The 23,736-nt window shown below is 51.6% G+C and overlaps 7 protein-coding genes across 7 annotated transcripts; 1 reads left to right on the top strand and 6 right to left on the bottom strand.

The window, feature by feature from the left end:
* Window positions 1–2,432: 2,432 nt before the first annotated feature.
* EI90DRAFT_3016964 (uncharacterized protein) lies at window positions 2,433–3,560 on the bottom strand (the record flags this gene model as incomplete). The annotated part of the gene is made up of 2 exons (XM_039057055.1): window positions 2,433–2,444; window positions 2,472–3,560. 2 exons carry the CDS (start codon window positions 3,558–3,560, stop codon window positions 2,433–2,435), a joined length of 1,101 nt encoding a protein of 366 aa, XP_038915252.1.
* A 1,417-nt stretch (window positions 3,561–4,977) lies between these two features.
* EI90DRAFT_1258253 (uncharacterized protein) lies at window positions 4,978–7,153 on the bottom strand. The gene is made up of 7 exons (XM_039051607.1): window positions 6,929–7,153; window positions 6,595–6,847; window positions 6,342–6,522; window positions 6,100–6,254; window positions 5,812–6,052; window positions 5,666–5,754; window positions 4,978–5,598 (listed from the first exon to the last, which is right to left on the bottom strand). Exons 1-7 carry the CDS (start codon window positions 6,970–6,972, stop codon window positions 5,299–5,301), a joined length of 1,263 nt encoding a protein of 420 aa, XP_038915251.1. The 5' UTR covers window positions 6,973–7,153; the 3' UTR covers window positions 4,978–5,298.
* EI90DRAFT_1258321 (uncharacterized protein) lies at window positions 7,071–8,562 on the bottom strand. Its single transcript, XM_039051608.1, has 2 exons — window positions 8,280–8,562; window positions 7,071–8,208 (listed from the first exon to the last, which is right to left on the bottom strand). Exons 1-2 carry the CDS (start codon window positions 8,380–8,382, stop codon window positions 7,415–7,417), a joined length of 897 nt encoding a protein of 298 aa, XP_038915250.1. The 5' UTR covers window positions 8,383–8,562; the 3' UTR covers window positions 7,071–7,414.
* Window positions 8,563–8,710: 148 nt separating this feature from the next.
* On the bottom strand, window positions 8,711–9,731 carry EI90DRAFT_3124824 (uncharacterized protein; the record flags this gene model as incomplete). The annotated part of the gene is made up of 5 exons (XM_039063758.1): window positions 8,711–8,776; window positions 8,838–9,006; window positions 9,079–9,442; window positions 9,497–9,558; window positions 9,619–9,731. The coding sequence occupies 5 exons, from the start codon at window positions 9,729–9,731 to the stop codon at window positions 8,711–8,713; spliced, it is 774 nt and encodes a 257-aa protein (XP_038915249.1).
* Window positions 9,635–11,327, bottom strand: EI90DRAFT_1258073 (Pyoverdine/dityrosine biosynthesis protein-domain-containing protein). The gene is made up of 5 exons (XM_039051606.1): window positions 10,853–11,327; window positions 10,703–10,788; window positions 10,206–10,624; window positions 10,026–10,151; window positions 9,635–9,970 (listed from the first exon to the last, which is right to left on the bottom strand). Exons 1-5 carry the CDS (start codon window positions 11,194–11,196, stop codon window positions 9,785–9,787), a joined length of 1,161 nt encoding a protein of 386 aa, XP_038915248.1. The 5' UTR covers window positions 11,197–11,327; the 3' UTR covers window positions 9,635–9,784.
* A 935-nt stretch (window positions 11,328–12,262) lies between these two features.
* EI90DRAFT_1257970 (uncharacterized protein) lies at window positions 12,263–13,461 on the top strand. Its single transcript, XM_039051605.1, has 6 exons — window positions 12,263–12,606; window positions 12,660–12,725; window positions 12,782–12,907; window positions 12,979–13,049; window positions 13,109–13,276; window positions 13,353–13,461. The coding sequence occupies exons 1-6, from the start codon at window positions 12,543–12,545 to the stop codon at window positions 13,371–13,373; spliced, it is 516 nt and encodes a 171-aa protein (XP_038915247.1). The 5' UTR covers window positions 12,263–12,542; the 3' UTR covers window positions 13,374–13,461.
* An 8,417-nt stretch (window positions 13,462–21,878) lies between these two features.
* On the bottom strand, window positions 21,879–23,235 carry EI90DRAFT_2923321 (uncharacterized protein; the record flags this gene model as incomplete). The annotated part of the gene is made up of 4 exons (XM_039054813.1): window positions 21,879–22,274; window positions 22,346–22,745; window positions 22,831–22,968; window positions 23,036–23,235. Coding segments are annotated over 4 exons (1,134 nt in total), but the record flags the coding sequence as incomplete, so codon positions are not given.
* Window positions 23,236–23,736: the final 501 nt, after the last annotated feature.

The raw sequence follows: 23,736 nt of genomic DNA, 5'->3' as shown, positions 1-23,736 counted from the left end.
GATGGTGAGGGAGGGGCAGGGCGTGCCACAGGGTCCAAGGAGCCAACAGGGGATAATGGTGAGATGGAAGATGGGGGGAAGTCAAAGCGAAAGAGAGTGCGATCGGCACGTGGCCTGTTAATGGACGAAACCCTGCAATTAGAAAAGCAGGCATAGACAGCTGGGCGCTGATTCATAAATAGAATACTCACCTATCAAGTCATGTACTTGTCCAAGAAGTTGCTCAATGCCCCATTGCGAAGTTTTGCATAACCATGCGAGAGTGCATCAATTGCCAAGTAGGATTGTGATCGGTTTGGATGATAGAGATGATGTCGCTGAACTAAGTACGAGTGACCCAGTAAGTTGATGTCCGCTGTCAATTCGGCATCGGTTCGGTTCGATACGGTTTTGTGAAGACCAAGCCGATCCTTGATCGTGTTTGCAAGTTGACCCAGTGGCACGACATTCAAGGAGACGGCCTCCCGAATGAACCTCGAATCAAACCTTGCCAAGCGTCCATTATGCACCCGCTTGATTGCAAGGTTGTGGTGCTCCTGAAGGAGATCTCTCTCCTTTCGCCCCCCAACTAACCCTGATACATTCAAAATGTACCAGTCAAAGACTGCCTTCTTCGTCGCCGCCGTGAAATTGAACCATAAATCAATCGCTTGATGTAAAAGTTCGTGGCCATAATTGCTCGCCCCAACGCCGAAGAACCACATGCATAGCCACTGTTGCTTGGTTAGTTGGCACTGTTTAATCCCAAATTCCAACTATTCTCACCTTAATCACTTCAAACGTCTGTCCTACATCTCCTTCCTTCACGCTACTCTTGAGCTCCCAGTAATGAAGCAAATCTCGCCAAAGAAATGCATTGTTGTGCATTAAGATGTCGCCACGAGTGTTGTTTGGCATCTCGAAGGTGAGAGATTCATTATCGAAAGTCAAATCAATATTCATTGATGCTCCGATGCAGTCATTGGCATTACCAGCCTCGTCATCACTTTCGTCCACATCGTCTTCATCGCTTTCACCCTGCTCACAGCTTCGTCGGGCCATATTGGATACAATCGAGGGCTCTTCTGGCATTGGGAAGAGAGAGTCCAGTTGAGGATCGATGAAGCGGGCGAAGTATGACTGGCCATCGCTTACATCGGGTGACAAGGCCATGTAACCGGAACGTGTCGAGCCAAATGCATGGTATGCATCGCAAGCAAGGCGGTAGAGATCGTTGAAACTACATGAATGGAGAAAGTTTCCTTCCTTTGTGTATGCCTCGAGTTCTTCGGTAAGGTGCATCGGCTTCCTGTCCTCCCGGACAGGGCATTTCAAAGATTTCTGGCGAAGTATATGTCTAAGAAAACTTACGAGTGAGCTGTGAAGGAGGAAGTGGGAAGTAAAAAATACCTGATGTAATTTAGCGTCATCGCTGTGAGTACAACTTCAATGAGTCTCTCAGCGGGATAGAAATCCACTTTGTTGGGGTTTAAATTCCGACGAAGTTTATCGGCAGCGAAGCGAAGACCAACGTCGCCCTTTTCGGTCTGCTCTGGCCAGTGAGCTTTAATTATCCCTTTGAGCATTGCGAACTTCATGTGCCAAAGCTCGATAAGCGGTAGGACATAACGGTTTGAAGAGAACCAAGAAGACCCTGAAGCTGTGTGGCGCTTCAGGGTTCGGATGCGTGATATTGTGGCCTGATCACCGGAGAATGGTATGAGTCGTCCTTCGACAGCATGTGGAGGGATCCCAAGTTGGCGTTCGATGATGTCGCGGATTGTCTGACGGTTTCCCATAGTAGTTGCCTCATCAAAGCCCGACGTCTCAAGGGGGATAACTTCGGTGATTTGGAGTGGCGTTGGGTGAATCGCAGCAGTTTGCCTGAAATTGTCGAAGTCGTTCTTGTGTCGCTTCAGGCCAGGTATGTGATCGAGTAACAGACGCAATATGTTGATGACACAGACGTTTTCCAGGTGCTTGCGGTCAACGTCATCCCAAATCCTCGTTAACGTGATGTCATCACGTTTGACGTGCCGCCGGCGTTCCTCATATTCAAAACCATCGAAAGCATCTGCAGCCACGCCAGGCTGCATGATCAAGGTGGCAGCAGTCCCACTTTCCATACATGTTTGTGAAGAGAGGGATGGCCGCCAGTCTTTATGGTACTGATTGATGTTATCATAAACGACATGGAATGAAGCCAGCTTGTTGACCCAGTTAGCCCCTATGTTGCGAATTTTCTCGGATGCAACCGCGCTCATTGAGTATAAGCGCTGAAGAGTTGAGCTATTCGCGACTGCAAGTCCGATGCGGCCAGTGATGGATTGTAATGACTTTGAAGAATTCTCAGAGAACATGAGTAATCCCATGATGCTCTGGAATTTGTTTAACCCTTTATTACGAAAGTACAACAGCACCATCAGCACAACGGTGCATCCCTCACACGATCATCAGTTAATTCGCTAGCAAGTACTGAATCGTTCACTCACTAAATAGGGATCTCGTACGTGATTCGACCCACGTCCCTTCCCAGAGTCCCTTAATTTCACTTCTTTCAGCTGCTCCGCCCTCTCCCCACCAACTGCAATCCATGTTAACAACATCCAGGTCACAGGTGCGACGCTGAGGGCCATCTTCTGGACTGTGTTAACAGAGAAGTCTAGGACCGTATCCCAGCTAAATCGGCTTGTTGCGGTGTCTCTTGCACGCAAGTAAGGGCTTTTGAGAAGAGCCCTGACTTCTGTCTCCAGCCGGTCAACAATGTGTGCAATAAAGTACTCCTGTAGCTTGCTGTACGTGTTCTTGATGTCTGAATGAGTTCCTGGCTGAGAACTCATCATTGGAATAGCGTATTCTGGCAGTGTGTCATAGGTGGGTTCATACGATTGCTGGGGCCGGGCCCATGGATGACTGTATAATGCATGGACAATGTCAACAGGGTGGTTCTTCACGGTACGTCCCCCTATGAACCACTTGAGCATCTCCTTTGCTGATGTACTTAAGTGCGTGGTATCCCCAAAAAGCGTAATGAGAAACTTGCCGAGTGTGATATCCCGCGATCTCAGTATCGACAGTATCAGTTCTACTGTTGCCAGAGGCTTGGGCCTGGGCTGGCTGCCCAGCAGGTATAATTGCTCGGGGGCAGAGCTATAACATGAAGGGCACCTCGAGGTACTTTGCCATTTATCACACTCCGTCGGTGTCTGGGAAGAACTGGATGCCATCCATTCCGACTCGATGGTATTGAATGCGTTGCAGCTCCTGGCTTGGTCTTCTCTGTTAAGCCGCTTTGATGGTGAGAGTGGTTCTGGTGGGCTTCCAATGAACTCTGCCCGTTGGTTGGCGATAACAGCAGTTCTTCCTGAATTCTCGCAGATTTTTTTCACTGGAGAATCCTGGTCCTCTGCAGCTTTGCGCTTGGGACGGCCCCGTGATGGAATTGAGGTAGCAGGGCTGTAAGTTTCATTGGGGTGAGGTCTAGAAAATATTTTTTGTTGTCTATAGCCTGCAAGATTCCCAGTCTGACCAGGCGTGTAGAATATCGGTAGAGAAGGGATCTTGACTTGGAATGCATCCATTGTGGGATCGAGAAAAGAATTTGCACTTGTTTGTACTGTAAATATAAACAAATATCTTTCATCCCGAAGTTCTCCTTCCATTCACTTAAACTGTATTGCTTAAGTAACCCATGGCAACTGTGAGGACCCTTTCTCGACTGTGACAACCATTCAGTAAAAATCCGCATTCATCAACTGGGGTTTGGTTCCAGCCTCTCTTTATTGTTACGAAGTCAGAGAGGCTGGAGTCCTGCCTATCACCAAGGATGTGGAAGGAAAGATGCTGATATTCATGAATAATGGTCAATTCACTGTACTCTAGACCGAGATTGAAACCAGCCTCTATTCTAATAGAGCTGGTAACCTGCCTACCATTTTGGATCATCACGAGACCTGCCTGGGTCATTCATCCAAATTAGGTGTGCGGTTTTTTCTGTCGCTTGCTGTAAGGGACTCACGAAATCTTAGGGTGATCGAAAGTTGCTGAACCAAAGTCGAACTCGATATTACACTAGAGGGTGTAAAGTACAAGATCTCTGCTTTTCCTATCTACTAAGGTTCTAGCTTCTCTACGCTTATGTAAGCTTATCGCTTACACTCAACAAGCTGGATAATATTTGGCACACACAAGAGAATCCTACATTGCCATCTTCCAAACTGTAGGATCGAGTTGAGTGAAATATCGAGTCGGGCCCCCACCAGTGTTACTATATATCTGCACATCAACAAGGCCACCCGAGCGCCTGACGTGAAGGATTCACGCGCGGTGATGTACCTGTGGAGCGATTAATTGCCCGGGTTGGGTTTCTAAATAATGCTATATGCCACTGTATCTCCGCCTTGGGCAGGATTTAAAGCTGCGTCAAAATATCGGATTGATCATTCTAATTAGTAATAGTCGACCGCGAAGTTTTTTTGACCCTTATACTCATGCGGATTGCCGTCTCGGAACGCCCCAACCATCCCCACTGAGCCGGATCACCTTATGGTCCAGGAGCTGGAAACCCCGCGAACTTCCGTCGTCCTTTGCCGTTCCCATCTACGACTACGGAAATCCGACCCTCCTAGATCAAATATTGATGCTCACGCCAACTGATCAAGCAACCCGTCCTAGTTAAGCCAGACGTCATCACACCATTTTAGCTCAAGATATGGCACAAATACCGACAGAGTTACAGCGCATTCAAGACGACCAGTGCCCCGCATGCACTCGGGTCCTTCTATACATACAGTGTTCATGACCTAAAACCGCTTTCGTTTTGCCAATTGAAGAGCTGGAATCAAATTTCATCCAGCACATCCTCGCCAACATCCACCTACTCATGTGTAACCTTCATGGAGAATAGGTCTTTCCTCCGCATCCATTGACCACTCAAGAACCACACGTCCCTTCCGAATACCCAGGGAGGCTTGCATGTTGTCGTTCTTCCTTTTTCGTATTCCGAATATCAATTTGCGTCAGCTGCCTGTGTAATGGTGTCTACTCATTTTTGGAGTACTTCATGCATTGGAAACCATTTGTATCGAACGAAGAAACGCGCGATTCTGGCTCAGTGAAGGTGAAAGGAATACGATTGGGATCCAGAACGCCAAACAGAAACAGATAGAGTTGCACAAGAACGGGTTGCGCCCGAACATTGTCCAATCAAAGCATGTCCCTAGCTGATAGAGTAAAAATACGCATGAGAAAATAAAGAAATATGGCAGGCCAACACTAAGCATTTGCGTATAACACTCGTGACGTAGGAGAAAGTGCGAGTCAATTCCTTTTCCGTAAAATTCGAGACGATCTCCCTTCGGCCAAAGACCCGCTGGTACCAGGCAGAAGTCCGGTGTCTCCATTGGGAACCGGAGGTGCTTTAGTAGCGTTCCTTATTTCGCGGATAGCCTTAGCTTGTGTATATAAATCAAACGGAACCTTCGTGTCCCGAAGAGCGATACCTTGCTCCCGAAGAGCATTCTCCTCGTCATCGTTCAAGGTTTGTAGTGACGTACGGATGTTCTCACGCCAGAGGTACAACTGTATAATGACTTCTTTCACAACGATATCCACTACGAACTGAAACACGCCAGCAAACAAGTGCTTAAGGACCATACGTGTTCAAGAAGGGATCTTCATCACGCACCTGGTGTCTAGCAACATCCGTCAATTGCTCGTATCTAAGCGATCCGATAATCCGCGATGTGTTTGGCAGGCTAGAAGCAGTAGTCCGCTCTAAATAAACCGTTGTCCGTTAAGTTATCGCTACAGATAAATGTGGGCCGCTCATACCTCCCGGTACCAACGAAGGGCGTGTCCCCACCACAGAGTCAGGGGTCATTCCATCATCATTCACTCCAACATCAACCTCCATACTCACACTCGACAATCCGTCGATACAGGTACGACTGCTCTGATGAGACTCATCATATGACTCACTGGAGGGTTGCGTCCAACGGGTGGCCAGAGAGGAAGAAGGTGCTGCTGGTTCTCCTTGCCTCTTATCCTCCTGTGACCATTCAGCCGAATGCTTCTTAAAACATGAGCGAAGAACAACAATACCAGAACGCTCAAACTCACTTCACCAGTCTGTTTCCCTAGGATCTTGTCGTCATTACTACTATCTTCATCTCCACTTCCACCACCCCCAGCATCCTCACAGAGAAGATCTTCTCGCGCCTTCCCCACCCCCAAAAGAATCCTCGCAATTTCATCCACCAGGACTTCCGTTTCCCCGCGTCTTTCAAACATCCCATATCGCACTTGCTTTCCACGTAACGCCCTTGACGCAGGATCTTGATACCAGTCATCGACGTTCTCCCGAATAGGCATATATAGATCTTTGATGATGAGTTTCATGATGGGAAGCACGTAAGGAAGGAGATGAGAGATTGGAGTACCATCAAAGGTCCCATAGGTTGGCGCTGGGAAGGTTGGTTCCCGAGGAGGTTGCGAAGAGGGATGTTGGGATCCACGACGCATGACTGGTTTAATCCTGCCCAGCTGAAACATAAAAAGGAAAGAAATAAGAATCATCAGAGACCCGAAGATAGACTGTGTTCCGAAGCAACTCACCGGCACCTCATAGAATCCATTTTCAAACATGGTATAAAAGTACTCCTTGGTAGCTGTAAGGTGCTTCCCTTCAAAATTCATGATCTTGAATGAGTGAGCGGGGAGAACCTCGAGCGCACAGAGAGCAGAAACCAATCCTTTTCGCTTCTTCGCTTGTGGAATGGGTTTAAATTCAGCGACACCGAGAATTTCACCAGGCCACCAGTCCGATCGGTATACTCCACGTCGGTAAAGAACAAGGGTACCTGCGGGGCTACATTAGCCCCGAAAAGAACATGAATGTTGATACAGCCTGATGTTACCCCACGGTTGGAGGATTGAAACCGAATCTCACCACGACTCTGCTGTCATCCTATGCTGCTCCTCATGCCTCGTCATGGCCTTTTTCCATTCCTCTAAATAAAGCAGATCATCCTGAAGTTCATCAGTTTCATTATCAACGTCCACATCCTCCTCTTGCCCTTCTGTTTCCCCTGTTTCCTCTTCTTCGCCAAAAATACGATAATATAAATCCTCGTCGTCGAGCCACTCTTTCACAGCCCCTTCCAACTTTTTCCTATATTTCCGCAAATGATTCGGTGGCAAGAACTCCTTGAGCGTTTTATCCCTTCTTAAGGCATTACTTAACGTAACAAGTACTTGAGACGTCGTCGCTATCGCAGAAGTGATTTTCAATGTCGTTCGATCCCCCGTCGAATGGAATCCGCAGAGGCTGACTTTGAGATCCGGTTTTAACGCGATTACCTAGGCACAATAGTATATAAATGCTCCCGTAGGATCATATGAGAGAACGAATGTGGCGGGGTGATCTCGTTCCAGCTTAGACTCTTACCTGAGCAGGCCACCACAGTTCTCCATCTTCACTGATTTCACCATCTTTGGATATTCTAACCCAAATGAGTTGAGCGATTTCAGGTAGGAAAGAAGCCACGGCTTCGTCCGTAGGAGGGGGAGAGGGCGAGCTAAGGAGCTCTGAAGGAAGATTACTTCGTTGAGATAATGAGGGCATGAAGGAATGCGTGGGAGTCACCGGACAAGGCGAATAGGGAGCTTGTTGTTGTTGTCGAAGGGGGGTAGTAGTGATGGAAGGAGGGGAAGACAAAGGGGAAGAAGAAGGGGTGGGGGAATTGGTGGGAATGGATGCATGTTCGCAAAGGGAGCGATTACTTGGGGGTTTATTAGTGGATGGGGGGTTTGATTTGGCTGGTTGATAAATGGCCGGCGGAATTTCCACAGTAATATCATTATGAATATCAAAAGTGACAGATGCTACAGGGACACTACTGGTTGGAGTCGCAGTTGTGTTGCTAGCGGTGACTCTTGATTTTTTCTTGGGGGTAAACGACAATTGCTTCTTGCTAAGGTTATAGTCGCCAACATGAGCAGCAGGTACAGACGTGCTATCCACTGGGCGATCTGAAGGAGTGAGGGGCTTGAGACTTCGTGACGAGGAAGTAACAGTCTTCCTCGCTTTCATCCTTGACTTCATCGTACGTATCTTACTCCGACTCTGGCTAAGATCTTTCTCAACCGTGACATCCTCGTCCTCATCGGAAGGAGAATCCCGATATCGCTTGCGGTCCACATTTGCCGCAGCCCACCTTCTTGGGACACCTGATCGCTGTACAAAATAACATGGACGCGACATAGAAACACAGCGGCCAGAATTTTCGCGTTACTCACACCTCTTTCACTCACCCCAAGGATCATTGGGGTATGGCTATCTGAAGAGGCGCTGTCACTGCTTGTTGACGCGTTCTCCAGAGTCCACGCGGGGACGGCAGCCATAGTTCGTTGCTAGTTCGTTACCCCACGATGTTACCTACAAAGTCGCAAGTATCGCTTAGCTAGGTAAAATCTAGGGTTATCCCAAAGGACTGAGTAGAAGTCCAGGTAGAGACAGAGAAGTGAGCACGATTAGGGACGCTAGGTCCAATATCTTCGGCTAACTCCGTTGCCCGAAGTTACATGTCTTCTGCATCACGGGATTCTCGAAGACTCGATTTGACCAAATTGAATTACTCCCAACCGATGCATACAGCAATCAAAAAGACAGGATACGCAATCTAGTGCTGGCAGGGTGGTAAATTTCCATTTGGGTCTAGGAAGTTAACAGTTAATTAACATGGATTCTCCATAGCTCTCGCTTGCCAGGCTTGAAAGCAGTGCGAGCGTGTATCAGCTGTGAAGGAAGAGAAGATGGTCAGTCCCACCAGCATCAGGACAAACCATCCCTTCCGCACCTCAACATTGTCAGCAATTAGAAAATCGCCTCGCTCCCACGTATGCTCGTAGCAATATCGACGGTCATACAACAGCTCAGTGACACGGTTGCTAATTTCCGTGGAGCGCTCAGGTGATACACCAATGATATTCACAGCCGTCGGCTTGAAGGCAGTGATCTCTTGGGGCCTGCGGAAAGGCAGCATGAAGGGAATCAACAAACTGCGAGAATGAAGAGTGACGTTAACAAGATATACTCACCATGGTTCATGCCACGACAAGACCTGATGACCCGTCAAGGAGTTTTTCTGCAACAATGGCACCTTGATCTCGTCTCCGCCAAAATTCTTATTGGCAGGCATAAACACTGTCCACATACGGCTCTTCACATCAGCTGCATATGGTGAGCGGGAAAGCGATTCGGCAAAGATGTTCGCCGTATTAGCGAACAGGGTGCGGCCACCAATATCTGAGGCTGAGTCCTTGACCCCAGTGTGTGATAGGGGTGCCTCGAGACATTGGAACATTTGGAAGGTTGGAGGATCCGGAACAACAGTTCCATCAGCAAGCCGCTTCGTTTTGAAAGTGCCGTCAAAATGCATTGGCATCGCCTCCGATGTGAGAACTAGAAATGAACATTATGCATTGTCCCTCGAAAGTGAAGACCACACGATGATACCGTTGTTCAAATCGAAATGAGGATTTTCCTTCACTTCGAGAACTTCGCCAAAAACCCAGGGTCTGGAAAAAAAATTGAGATACAACCCACCAGCCAAAATAAGCAAAATGAGAACGACTCACGTTACCTCCCCCATCTCCCTCGCCTTTGCAATGTAGTCGGTTTTATCAACGCCTTCAAAACCCTTGAATATCAAAAGTGAATGCTTCCCTGCAAGCCTCCTGACTTTGGCCATGGGAACGTCTTTCCATCGCCACTTCTTTCCATCAACTTCAGTCGCAATGACCTTCATCCCAAACGGATGCAGTCTCTCGAAGGAATATTCGAATTCCCCCAGTCCATGTCAGCGTCAATCTCACGGAAATGATAGGGGCGACCATGCCGGTATATAAGAGCACACTTTGAAGTATCGACTGTGTGCCGATGCGCAATAGTGATGGAGCCATCTGCGTTTTCGACGACGACATTGTGCCACTACAAGTTATGAAGTGAGCACGCACGCGGACAGAAGGTGGAGCATGATGATTACCGGCGTGCAAACGATATCAACATTCGGGAAAACTTTGAGGGCGAACTTAGGACCAGCATTTTGGTGAGGATGAATGCTGAGTCGAACGGCATCGGGGAAAGCCTTCGCAACAATAGCGGAAAACAGCTGTGTTATGTAGAGTCAGAGAAGCGGAACAAACACATAAGCAATGTGACTTACGGCGCCATTCCGCATCATTGCCTTAGCGATGGCACTGATTGCTCTCTCCCGCCCTCGCTTAGAGAGAGTCTCTTTACAGTTAGCCTTATCGCAATGCAAATGCACGCCACTCAAATCCGCCTTCAAAAATTTCAAGTATCCTCGATAGGTCCTTAACGCGCCTTCATCATTGCTAATCTGTTTCTGGACGTCATACCTGCCGATTTCGGTTGCGAGGAAAGCCTCGCGGGTTGCGCGAGAAGAGAGGACGTACTCCTCCTCGGGAATGTCACGGCGAGAATATGTAGCTGCATTGAAACCCTCTTGAAGCAAGTCACGCACGCGGACTAAGGAGATGTGCGTGAGAGCAAGAGAAGAGACAAGCGGGCGTAGCGCAGTGTTATATCGGTAAATAGTCATTTCTGGGACCCTTAGGAGTTCTGCAGAACGGGGAAATGCAGATGGGTGCCCTCAGCAAAGGTCCATAAACCCGAGGTGTGGAAGAACATCTTACGCACCTCCGTATATAATGCCGTCCGATACGATGTGGAGCTGTGCACCAGGTGGATATAGATCCTCGAGCGATCGGCAAAGGTCTTCCAATCTGGAGACTCCAAATTAACCAAACGGGAAACACTAATAGAGCTCACCGGACGAATGCCACCCACCTGCGGAGAACGATCTCTTCTGCCATGTCAGGAAGAGCACCAAGAACTTTATCCTTGCTGGGGCTTTTGAATGGAAACGCAGGCAAGGCCAGCTGAATCTGAATGTTACGATCCACATGCCAACGGACTCGTTCCGCAAGAAACGCTCGCCCAGAAGTTTCGAACAGATCGCCCTTGCTGAAGAGCATGTAATCAACAATTCTAGCGACAAGTGCATCCACAAGTTGGGGAGTGGTTTGAGGACGGGGTATGGAGGGAGCTAAGAACTTCTTAGTAACTTGAGCTGCAAGTGGGATGCTTGGCGCGGGTGGAACATTGAGGGTAGCCGAGTGGGATCGGATCATTGGGTAATATCCTAGAGTGCCCCAAACTGGACGATATTTGATCCCTTCGACGAGGATATAAACTAGTCAGGAAATGATACTTTTCCGTTTGGAGCCGACCATCTCATCAGGGAGAGCCGCTGTGATACATGTTCATCCCATTGTGTAATCCAGTCAGCCCGCAAGGAAACAGGGTCAAACATGATTCGAGATTTTGACTGGAACAGGGAGATGAAGCCAGACGTCGACTACTTGATTTGGAAGAATCGGTGAGCACCGTTTATCACGGCAACGACCTGCTCTCATGCCTTTTTCGAATGGGTTGATTTCCATGCAATGGGCAGTTACAACGCCAGTAACTCTCCTATTATAATAAACGCCAGACGCTTGTTCAAGAGGGACACATAGTCACCACCTGTGACCTGGACAAACGTTAAAATGGTCCTTCATTCCTAGAGAATTATCATTTTTCGTGTTCTCATTCATCACAGAGGCAGAGGGGACCAGGAGCAAAGTGTCGTTATCCGAAAGGGAGCCGGGCTGGTTCAATCGCAATATAGACTGCTCGGCCCATTGTATGGGCATCAGCTACTTATTGTGTGTGGCGTGGCAGTTGCACTGGCAGAGTCAAGATTGGAGAGCACATGAGCAGCGGAAGGGACAATCGGGGCAGGAGCCTGTAACCTGAATAGTGAAGGACCCTCAGTGCTTGGTAAGTGCTTGGGATCACTTTCCAAAAGAGTGAGCGAATTCGACACTCGGTCGGAGTTGGCCGAACCGAATGGGTGCGGAGCTTCTTTCAACATCTCAAGCAAAACGAATATGATGTAGTATGAGTTCTTCGTTGTAAAGTCGGTCCCGTCCCTGCTGGGCGCGTCCGTCCATCAAGGATGAGAATCATGCTCATGTTTGGAATTCGCTTCTTGCCAATCGATCACTGCTTCATGCCCAAGCGCTCTCACTTGGCATCTGGCTGCCCGCGACACACACTCAGAGTGACCAAACGGCTGATTTCCGGTCACACTCTGTCCTTCGCGCCTAACCATCAGTGTACCGACTCAAGCGCTCGTTCTACTCACAGTTCACTATCCCACCGCATCTTGACTGCATGCCCAATGGCCGTGCTTTCCGAAAGGCTATCAAGGTTATTCACAATAATCCCTTGGATTGCGAAGACTCGCTACGGCTGGATCTCGAGCTCCTGTCATTAGGACTCATACTCTTCTGAATCATCAATTGTCCTTTCAGTGCATGTCGATAGCCCAGCTTTCAGCATCGTCCAAGGATTGAATTTTTCGCACAATTTGTAGTGAGCATTCATAGTTATAAGACATGAGCTCGGATGCTCGAGGGCCCGGACGAGAAGGATGATTGGCTTTGCCCCTCATTCACGGACTACCGCTGTCGAGGTAGATGTTCTTGTCATTGGAGGTTTGTATTGCTATCCCTCTGACCGGTTCAAGGAATAATGTCTTTCCCTCAAGCCGGCCCCGTTGGCCTGGCATCTGCTCTCCTGGCTCACAAGGTTGGCTTGTCTTGCGTAATAGTCAGTGAGCGCAACTATCTCAATACCGTGTCGCTAATAATCATCCGCAACAACACACAGACAAGTCTGATGGCCCTCTCAAATTGGGTCGAGCGGATGCTATGAATGCTCGGACTTTGCAGCTACTTGAACTGCTTGGTTATCGCATATTCGAAGAATTGTCCGCCAAGGGTCTCCACTGTAGCAGTAGGTTGCCTTGCCGGATACCATCCATATGTCGATCCTCAATTCCCTCTATTGCCTTGGTGTGTAATAAGCGAGCCCCACGTGGAAGAATGGCGAATTCACCAACGCATGGTGGAAAGCGCTTCGAGGGTCTGAGCACAAAGTGAGCTGCCTGTATTCGATGTTTCGTCTAATTCAAATCCAGACTGAAGACATTTTTAGCACCTTCTCATGCTTGGTCAACCTTACCTCGAGGAAATTCTTGACAGGAATCTCACAGCAGTTGGGAAACCCGTTGAGCGTGGCGTCACGGTGCTTGAAGTGGGGCTTGATGACGATCCAAGCGCTCGACTAACATGGGCCAAGCTTTTGTCAAAAACAGGAATAGAGGTCGGTGGCAGCAGCTCCATGCGTTCCGGTTTATAATTGCACTTACATGGTCACTCGCATTGCACCGAATCTACAGTCCTTGGTACGAGCAAAGTAGATGACACCGAGATGACGTGGGCCGTTCTCGATGGCGAAGTCGATACAACTCCCTCGTGAATCAGAAATTATCAACTTCCAAGCGACGCAGCAAGAATACCTCGCGAGGGCAAGATTGATAGGTACTATGTGGATCGCAGTTATTGCGGAGACGCGGGCATGTACTGGTTTGTTCATATGAGGCGATTGTGTCGTGGAAGTGAACCACCTGCTGAAGCGACTAGCGTTAGCACGAACGTTTCAAGTGATATGCGGTATCATAGTGCCTGAAGGAAAAAAAAAAAACTCTCTTAGTCTGTGGTGGTAGCTTTGCGGCTGTGATGCGGAAAGAATTTTCGGGAAGCTGTTAGACGAGGTTGGGGACTTGGTGTACATTTTGTAGCTGCTACGGTGCAAAGAGCTATGGATATGTCGACTCCTAAGTGTCAGGGTCGCGTCCGCGGTCGAGGCGGTCCGGGCGTAGCGTCCGGTGCTGAGGACCTCACGGGGGGCGGATCGGGCGTGCGTACTGGCAGCCCCGATGTGGGACGGCGATCCCTGGCCACTTAGACTGAAGTGGGAATGTTGAGTTATTATTAAAAGGGGAACTATGCTACTTACCTGAAGTGGGAATGTTGAGAAGAAGGTTACTGTCAGGGACGCGTCCGGGGTAGAGGAGGCCCGGGTAAGACGCCCGACACTAGAAGCCTCGCGGGGTGTGGAGCGGGCGTGCGTACTGGCGGGCCCGGCTCAGGAGGCAGTCCCTGGCCACTTAGACTGAAGTGGAAAAGGGTGAGAAGAAGGCTACTTCTTCGGTTCCCACTTCAGGTATGTTTATATACATGCGGCTTAGGTCACATGACGGGTGCCACGTCATCCTCGCATACAGCCGTAGTCACCCGGGTGTCCCTGTGGGGGATCCCGAGGGTGTCACGGCCGTGCATTCCGGCCCGTTAGCCGCCCGTCCCGATGCCGCCCGAGCCCGTTACCGCTATGCGAGCGTGAGCGCGAGCCCCGACCTCAGCCCTATCCTCCCTGAGGACCCCCTGCTCACTTCCCCGCTTGCCCCTAGGCTCCCCTGCACCTGGCCGACTCCCCCACAGCCACACCGACCTCCCTGCCCCGAGTCCGCCTCTGGTACCGACCTAGCGTGACTCCGCGACATCGCCTACTCCGCTATGATACCATCGCCGCTATCGCGGCCCTACACCCCTTCGTTTATTTATCTGTTATTGTTTGTTTTGACCCTCGGTCATTGCCGGCCGCGGTGCGGCCAACCCCGCTCTTTGTTCCTATTTGCTTCCGGACCCTTCGGCCTTCGGCCCGGGTCCGCTTCTATTCATTCCACCTTCATATATATATCCTGTATACTACATTATAGTACCTTAGCTCTAATATCAACTTGACCACGACCCCAAGCCCTGACCCCAACAAGGCAGCCCCAGTGAGTTCGAAATGAGGGCCAAGAGACAACTAGGGGGCACAGCACTCCCTTTAGAGTTGCTGAGGCCAAATGCCCTACCCTCGGGCCTTGTCTGAGGCATCGCGGCCATCGCGGCCCTTAGCGGTCCGCATCGGCGACCTTCGGTGCCCGACCCCGGATCAGTATCTAACAGAGGGCGTCCGCTGTGGGCGCGCGAGCTGGACATAGTGGGGGTCGCCCGAGGCGCCCGGGCTGGGCGTGTCGTGAGCGCGCTGCAGGTGGGTCAATGGTACATTGATACAAGGAAAGGTCGTCCGTGTAGAATAAAGAGAAAATAAAGAGAAGGTGAGATAAGTAAAGAGAGAGTGGAATGGAGGAAGAAAGAAAGAAGAAGGGGGGGGAGGAGGTAGGGGAAGACTGGGTGGCGGGGTACCGGGTGAAGTGGGGCTGGGTGGGGCCGGGTCAGGCGGGTGTGCCCTGACAGTTACTTCTTCGGTTCCCACCCCAGGTGTGTTTATATACATGCGGCTTGGGTCACATGAGGTCCGCCACGTCACCCCGCATACAGCCGCAGTCACCCGGGTGTCCCCGTGGGGGATCCCGAGGGTGTATGCTGCATGCGCGCGCACTAGGTTGCACCCTAGAGCCGTCCGGGGTCGTCCGGGGCTAGGCACGTCGTGTGTGCATCGCGGGCAGGTCAATAATACATGGATATAAGGGAAAGGTCGTCTGTGTGAAGTAGAAATAGAAATAGAAATAGAAATGGAAATAGAAGGGGAAGTGGGAGAGGGATAGAGGGGGAGGGGGTATGAAGGAGGGGTGCAGGGTGGGAGAAGGGGAACCGGGTGAGGTGGGCCCGGGTGGGGGTGGGTCAGGCGGGTGTGCCCTGACATCACCCCCTCCTTAAGCCGCTTCGCCTCGAAGCGGCCAGGGGGTTTTCCCTCTCTCTCCCTGGGGCTTGGGGGTGCGCCTGGTGGAACTCTTCGATTCGGTCGGGGGCATGTGTCAGCCGGTCCCGGGGGAGCCATTTGTTTTCGGAGTTCGGCCAGCCAGAGAACTTTACCAAATACCAGAGTTTCCGGCGTAACCACTTAGAGTTTAATATTTTCTCCACCTCATATTCCTCTTCTCCATCTACGAGTTCTGGGCCTGGGCGGGGGTCAGGGGGTCGTTCTGGGATTTCGTCTGGGTGGTGGGGCCTTACGTTTGTCACGGACACGACTGGGTGTATCCCCTTCTGTCGGGCGGTAAGCTGGAGCTTGACAGCGGCTGGGGAGACGACTTTGACGATTTTGAAGGGGCCTAGCCATTTATGGTCCAGCTTTTTGGTCGGGCGGTCTGTCGTGTAGTTCTGGGCATTGAGCCAGACCCGGTCGCCCTCTTGGTACTTAGGGGCTGCCTCGCGACCCCGGTCATAGTAGCGGGCCATCTCGTCCGCTGCATGTTCCAGTGCTGCTTTCGCCTCCTCTTGCATCTTCATCATCCTAGATGAGAAGGCGTCAGCGGCTTCCACCTCGGACGTGCGTGTGGGCTCTGTCCCCATCCTGGGGTGCTGTCCAGTGTTGAGTTCGAAGGGAGTCCGGCGGGTGGAGGAGTGGACTCGGTTGTTGTAAGCGAACTCTGCTAGCGGGAGCCAATCCGCCCAGTCGTCTTGGCGGTGGTTGACGAATACCCGGAGGTAGGCTTCGATCTCTTGGTTGACCCGCTCTGTTTGTCCGTCCGTCTGGGGGTGGTAGGGTGTGGAAGGGGTTAGCTTGACTCCCAGGAGGTCTGCGAGTTCTTTCGAGAAGCGCGAGACGAAGGCGCTTCCCCTGTCACTGAGGATCTCTTCAGGGAGCCCATGATGTCTCCAGACGTGCTCCAGGAAGAGCCGGGCGATCCCAGCCGAGTCTACGGACGTCACAGTGGGGACCGCATGGATACATTTCGACAGGCAGTCCACTACGACCAGGATGGCATTGTAGCCTTTCGAGTCTGGGAGCTCTCCCACCATGTCCACTGAGATCACCTGCCAGCGATGGGTGGGGACTTTGTTTGGGGTAAGTTTTCCAACTTTCCATGTGGGGAAGGACTTGACACGGTTACAGGTGTCGCATCCGTGTACGTACCGCCCGACGTACTCTGCCATCCGAGGCCACCAGTAGTCGTGGGAGACGAGTTCCAGGGTTTTCCATCGTCCTGGGTGCCCCGTCGCCCGCGCGTCGTGGTGGAGCCGTACCAGATCATGGCGGAGTTGCAGGTCTTTCGGGACGTACACCCTTCCCCGGTAGAGGACTAATTCTCCTTGTCTCTCCCACTCGTCCGACCTCAGCGTCCCCTCCCCTAGTTCTCTCATGGCTTTCACCACCTGCTCATCCTGATCCTTCGCTTCTCCTATCCTCCTCAGGATATCCGCCTCCTCGCCCTCTACTGAGACTGCCTCCGTCGCGCGGGCCTCGAACCAGGCTGGTTGGAGGAGTGTCAGCCCCTCATTGTCATCCCTTCCCTTCGGGTGGTCAGGACGGCGGGAGAGCGCGTCCGGTTTCCCCATGAGCTTCCCCAGGCGATGGACGAGGGTGAAGTAGAAGCGGGAGAGGAAGAGGGACCAGCGTGCTTGACGTCGGTTAAGTCTCTGGGCCGTGCGGAAGTACCCCAGGTTGCGGTGGTCAGTGTAAACCTCGACCTTCTCCTCGGCACCCTCTAGGAAGTGCCGCCATTCTTCGAGGGCCCGGACGATCGCGAGCATTTCCTTGTCGTACACCTCGTAGTTCCGCTCTACGTCCGTAAAGCTCTTGGACATAAAGGCTACCGGGTGGAACTCTCCATCCGACTGGAGTTGGGAGAGGACCACACTGGTCGTGAAGTTGGAGGCGTCACATTTGAGCCTGAGAGGGCCCGAATCTGTGGGGAAGGAAAGGACGGGGGCAGAGGTGACGGCTTCTTTAAGGGCGTGGAAGGCATTGTCTTCGTCCGGCCCCCAACTCCAGGCCTTGGTCTTCCGGGTCAGCGCGTGGAGGGGTCGTGCTTTTTCGGAGAAGTCTCTGATGAATCGACGGTAGAAGTTCACGAACCCTAAGAAAGATTGTACCTCCTTCACCTTGGTTGGGGTCGGCCAGTCGAGAACTCCACGGACCTTCACTGGGTCCATTGCAACGCTGCCCTCAGAAATGACGAGACCGAGGTACTCGATCCGGGTCCGCTCGAACTTGCACTTTTCCGGCTTCAGGAAGAGCTTTCGCATCCGCAATGTCTCTAGGACCTCCCGGATGACCTTCCGGTGTTCCTCCAGGGTGGAAGTGAAGATGAGTATGTCATCCATATAACAGATGACAACCTCCCGGTCGATGAAGTCCCGGAGGATGTCGTTCATCATCGTTTGGAAGGTTGCAGGGGAGTTGCACAAGCCAAAGAACATCACCATGGGCTTGAATAGCCCCCGGTTGGTCGCGAACGCTGCCTTCCACTCGTCACCATCTTTGATCCGGACGTTGTTGAACCCCCAGCGTAGGTCTAGGGCCGAGAAGTACTTGGCCTTGCGGAGGCGGGCGAGAACGTCTGAGATGAGTGGGAGGGGGTACGAGTTCTTTACCGTGATTTCGTCAGTTTTCAATAGTCTTGGACCAGCCGTAGCGACCCATCCTTCTTTTTGACAAAGAAGACCGGGGCTCCCATCGGAGACTTGGACGGCTGTATGCGCCCATTCTGCAGATTCTCGTGTAAGAACTCGTCTAGTTCTTTCTGTTCAGGGCATGAGAGGGGGAAAGTTTTCCCTCTGGGCAGTTTAGCATCCGGCACCAGGTCTATGGCATGGTCCCAAGGCTTCCGGGGGGGTAGTCGGTCGAAAGCCTCTTTCGAAAACAAGTCCCGGAAGTCTTGGTAATGACCTGGCACTAACTCCTCGAATGATGCGGGCTCTGCGTCCGGCTCACGAGCCTCTTGGGCCATTCGCTGGGAGGGCGTTGTAGTCGCCCTTAAGTCATGGCCCCACCCCGAGGGGATGATCGCAGCATAGATCCCGTCCCCGGGTTCTATCAGGGGGTCTTGGTCGTCCGGCACCCGTGGTGACTGGCAGGACGATGGGCAGCGGGACATGATAACCCTCTGTCGCGCCCAGTCCACTTCCGGGTTGTGGTGTAGTAGCCACGAGTGCCCAATGATGAGGGATTGTCGTCCTAGGTTCGCAACAGCAAAACGGGCCCGCTCTGTGTGTCTCCCGAATGTTAGGAGGGCTTCTAGCTCCTCAGTTATGGCTCCATTCTCATTTGGGGTCCCATTGACATTACGGACGGGGATGGGCTGTGGGAGCGGGGTCGTCTCGAGCTTGTGCTTCCGAACGAACTCGGGGCTCACAAAGTTCCCGGTGGCCCCGGAGTCTAGGAGGGCGGACACAGATACAGAGGCGAGGGAGGTCAGGGTGGTCAGCTTTACGGTAAGGTTGAGTGACCTGGGGGACTGCTTCGAGAGGACGTAGATAGCGGGTGGGGATACCGCTACTTCGGGTGCTACCCTTGAGTCTCTCTTGCTTTCACGGGCTGAGGATGCGTTTTTCCTCTTTTTCTTCGCGATAACTCGGTGGAACTTCTGCATTGGTGTTGGCTTACATGTGCTGCGGTATCTACACGAGTTGTCCGCTACAGGCGGCCGGGACGCATCCCTCACCGGTCGCCCTCTTGAAAATCCTCTTGGGGACCTTCCTCCGGCCCTCTCTGCTCCGTCTCTGGCTCTCCTGTCAACTGGCTCTTCAGTCCTTCCATCAGCGCCTGGAGGTCTTCAGGGTGGAGGCGTCGTACCCGACGGACTTTGGGGTGCTGGCACTCCCGGGCAACATGCCCTGGGGCATTACAGTTGTAACACAGCCCGTTCCTCCTCTGGTCGATTCTTGAGTGATCGAGGTCCATTGGCTGCAGGCCTGCTCCACTCGCATGGCGGGCTATAGGAGTCGGGGGTAGGGGTACGGGTGCGGGCGTGGGGCGTGGGTGAGAGGGGGCGGTAGTTGGTAGGGGTCGTCCCGGCGGGAGTGGGGGTCTAGACAGGGGTGTGCGGGGCTGTGTTGCCTGGAAACGTCGCCATTGGTTATCTAGGAGGGTGGCTTCGCGTTTCCATTCAGCCCAGGTGGTGGGCATGGGGCGGAGGCGGTAAATGCTCTCGCGGAGCCGGGCGTTGATTGCTTGCTCGAAGCGGTCGACTAGCCCAACGTCACCTAGCCGCGAGGTGGGTCCTAGTATTTCAAACTCCTGGATGACTTTATCCACGGAGTCGCTCCCTTGTCGGATGTTTGCCAGTTTCTGCCGGGCTGTGGCTTCCCGGTTCGGATCCTGGAACATGGCATCGAGTTCTGTGTTGAACTCGTCCATGGTGAGTGCGGGTGAGCTGGCCGTCAGCAACGTGATGGTGCGTTGTGTGGCCCACGCTCCTGCGGTCCCTCCCTTCATATAGGAGAGCACGAAGAGGATCTGCGAGAGGGCGCTGGGGAACTCGGCCGCGCAGATGTGGAAGTAGATACCACATTCAGCTTTGAAGCGGTCGAGATCCTTGCTGGCTCCCGAGAAGGGGGTAGGGGGGGCAACCTTGGGGCCCTTGGGTCTGGGCGCGGGTGTTGGCATAGGTGGGGGGGCAGGAGCGGGTATGGGGGCGGGTGCAGGTGCGGCCCGGTTCAGGGTGTGACTTTCGACAATGGCCTGTAGTTCTTCAAACCGGGCCAACAGGTCGTCATACTGCTCTTCTGACACCATGGCAGGGGAGGAGGTAGAGGAAGGGTAGTTGAAACCTTCTTCTGCTGTCAGGGTCGCGTCCGCAGTCGAGGCGGTCCGGGCGTAGCGTCCGGTGCTGAGGACCTCACGGGGGGCGGATCGGGCATGCGTACTGGCAGCCCCGATGTGGGACGGCAATCCCTGGCCACTTAGACTGAAGTGGGAATGTTGAGTTATTATTAAAAGGGGAACTATGCTACTTACCTGAAGTGGGAATGTTGAGAAGAAGGTTACTTCTTCGGTTCCCACCCCAGGTGTGTTTATATACATGCGGCTTGGGTCACATGAGGTCCGCCACGTCACCCCGCATACAGCCGCAGTCACCCGGGTGTCCCTGTGGGGGATCCCGAGGGTGTATGCTGCACGCGCGCGCACTAGGTTGCACCCTAGAGCCGTCCGGGGTCGTCCGGGGCTAGGCACGTCGTGTGTGCGTCGCGGGCGGGTCAATAATACATGGATATAAGGGAAAGGTCGTCCGTGTGAAGTAGAAATAGAAATAGAAATAGAAATGGAAATAGAAGGGGAAGTGGGAGAGGGATAGAGGGGGAGGGGGTATGAAGGAGGGGTGCAGGGTGGGAGAAGGGGAACCGGGTGAGGTGGGCCCGGGTGGAGGCGGGTCAGGCGGGTGTGCCCTGACACTAAGGTTTGAGCGGTCCATAATATAAGATCCAGAAAAACGATCCTCAGGAAGGGCTTATAACGCATTGCTTGCGCCTTAATACGAGCCTTTTCGCTGCTAGTGGTTCCCTGGGAGTGTTGTTGGGGGGAAACCCATTATCCAGCAAAGAAAAGATATCAATGGCGGGATGTGATTCATAAATAACCAAATAAACCCCCCAACTGCGATGTGGATTTTGTGTCAATTTAGCACCAGATGGGGAGACCAACTCTGCGGGCAAACAGCTACCAAAGAATTGTTGCAGACGAACATGTGTCGGTCTGCAACAATGCCTTCCTCTTTAGAACACCGCAAACCGGCCCGCCCGCCCCCTTGACACTGAGAAAAAAGATTCCATGGTAAAATCATGCACACATGAGGATTCCGTGAAATATCTTGGCACTGTGTAGGATTCTCGGTGACAGGATTTTTCGTCGATCCTGTTGCACAACAGGATTGAGGTTTCAGACTATCTAAATCCTGCGCAAGGAGGATTTTATCATCAAAACTTATGTGCACGATAATCTTTTAGTCGTAATATTACTATTTTGTAATGCGCGTTATGACGTGTACATCATGAACCTACTGTACTCACACGACCAACAACCGGTTCCCACGGCCTCCGGCAATTGCCGGAGGCACCCAATCAATTCAGTTGTGTTGATTTTTAATTCAATCCAAGACCTTCGTGTGACGCGTGACCGGTTGTTGGTTGTGTTAGTACAGTATGTCCTGTTGGGCACCCATAGATAGTGGATCATCCTTGAATACGGTGCGAGACCAGGATCCGCTGCGATCTACAATTGCCCACTGTGGATCCACCTTCCCAACCCTGAGTCGGCCAACAACGGCACATACAGCGTTTAGATCCACAACCTCGACATATGAGGAGACCGCTTTGAAATATGTCAATTCCGAGGTTGCATCATGTCCTTCGGTGTCCAGTGTTGTGATTACAGCAAGAAGGTGTATTCTTGGCTCACCATTCTTTGAAACCCTATTTGGTGGAATGGCACATTCAAGTATATATTCGAGGCGACCATAAAAGACCTGCCAGATGAACTCGGGCTCGGCCTTGGGGAGATGTGCTTTGATATCGATGTTAAGTTCATACTATGTGGATATATTTATGTGTATAAGCGATGAAGGGAATCCTAGTGATGCATCAATATGGTTGGACATACCCAGACAAAAGATGCGTCGTGTAAATTCCGTTCGTTCACACTTGCACTGTGAGCAATCGCCCCACGAATAAGATCCCCACGATTTCCAATGCGAACTTTGGTCCAGTGCAGCATTACTTGCGGGATGAGCTCCAGCCAGAAGCTCATTGTACCACCAAACGACGTACGGAGTTGCTTGGCAACTTTTTTGTGAATGGAAGGCTCAGGGATATGGGAGCGCGTGACTGGATTGCGTAAGAATGAGATAGGATCTGTTGAAATTATCTTGAAGCATAAGGACATTGGTAACACAGAACAATAACGCACAATCAGATTGGGACAAATACTTCTCATGTTGCGAGGGAAGGTTTTTGTCGGGGTTGATTGGCATGAGATCTGTAAGGTTGAATCGGTTAATGATCTCGAAGAGCTGAGCTGCCTGGTATTGTCGTAAGGCGATGGATGTGAACGGTTCCCTTCAGGATTTGATGCATGGGAGCAATGACCCACACCACCTTTCCATAATGAATGTCCAATTATTACAAGGGGGTCCATTGTTGCGGATATCAAGAGGGATGTGAAGGAGAGCATGGACAGTGAGTGGGCATGCGGACAGTCGTTCGGAAGAAAACTGGTAGTAGATACTACATGGTAGATAACCACTGACCTCAGCTCATCATTAGGCAGAGAAATAGCGTCAGGGTTGCTTACCTCTCATACTCTTTCACATACACAATAATGTCGTCTTCAAGTTCAATTAAATCTTGCTCTGTGAAAGAGTACTGTATTGTGCGTTTGAGAATCGAGTTGAACTTCATAAAATGGTGATAATATTTTGGTCTGTTGAATCGGCCTCGCAAGACATAGGGTGCGATATGAATCATCCAACAGGACCAGTCTTCGGCAGTGAATAAGTGTCGCTCAGTCCAGATGTTAGGAGTGCGATGACCAAAGCTTGAGGGAATTGTGTCACCTGCACGAGAGGTTTCCTCCCCGATCTGCTCCCACACATTGTCAAGGATCCGGTAGTGCTCTTTTCCCTCCCATCTTTCACAACTACAGCCCGCATGCGAACCCGTGGGAAAAATCACGTGGGTCAAGGCGAGCAACTCGCCTTAACCCATGTGACACCTTTTCTGCATCACGGGAACATGCTCGGCTTTTACCCATAGTCACGTTACAAACTGTACAGTACATTTCCTTTTATAGCAGCCAAGCGGGGAATAGGGAAACTTACCCTTCTTCTCAACTCAATCCCCGCTTAGGCAAGTTGTAGCTACCTTCCATAATACATGACAACTCAATCCCTGCTTAGTGAGTTTGAGGAGCTTGGGATAGGATCCAGCACCTGGCTACTTGGGACACCGCAAGTGTCCAGCTCTGAGGTAGGGCCGCCCCCGGATGGAGGCCGG

This window comes from Cantharellus anzutake (genome assembly GCF_015039405.1).
Source record: "Cantharellus anzutake strain C23 chromosome Unknown EI90scaffold_29, whole genome shotgun sequence".
Classification (NCBI taxonomy): Eukaryota; Fungi; Basidiomycota; class Agaricomycetes; order Cantharellales; family Hydnaceae; genus Cantharellus; species Cantharellus anzutake.
Note: the sequence above shows the minus strand (reverse complement) of the source record. Positions and strands in the feature narration are given on the sequence as shown.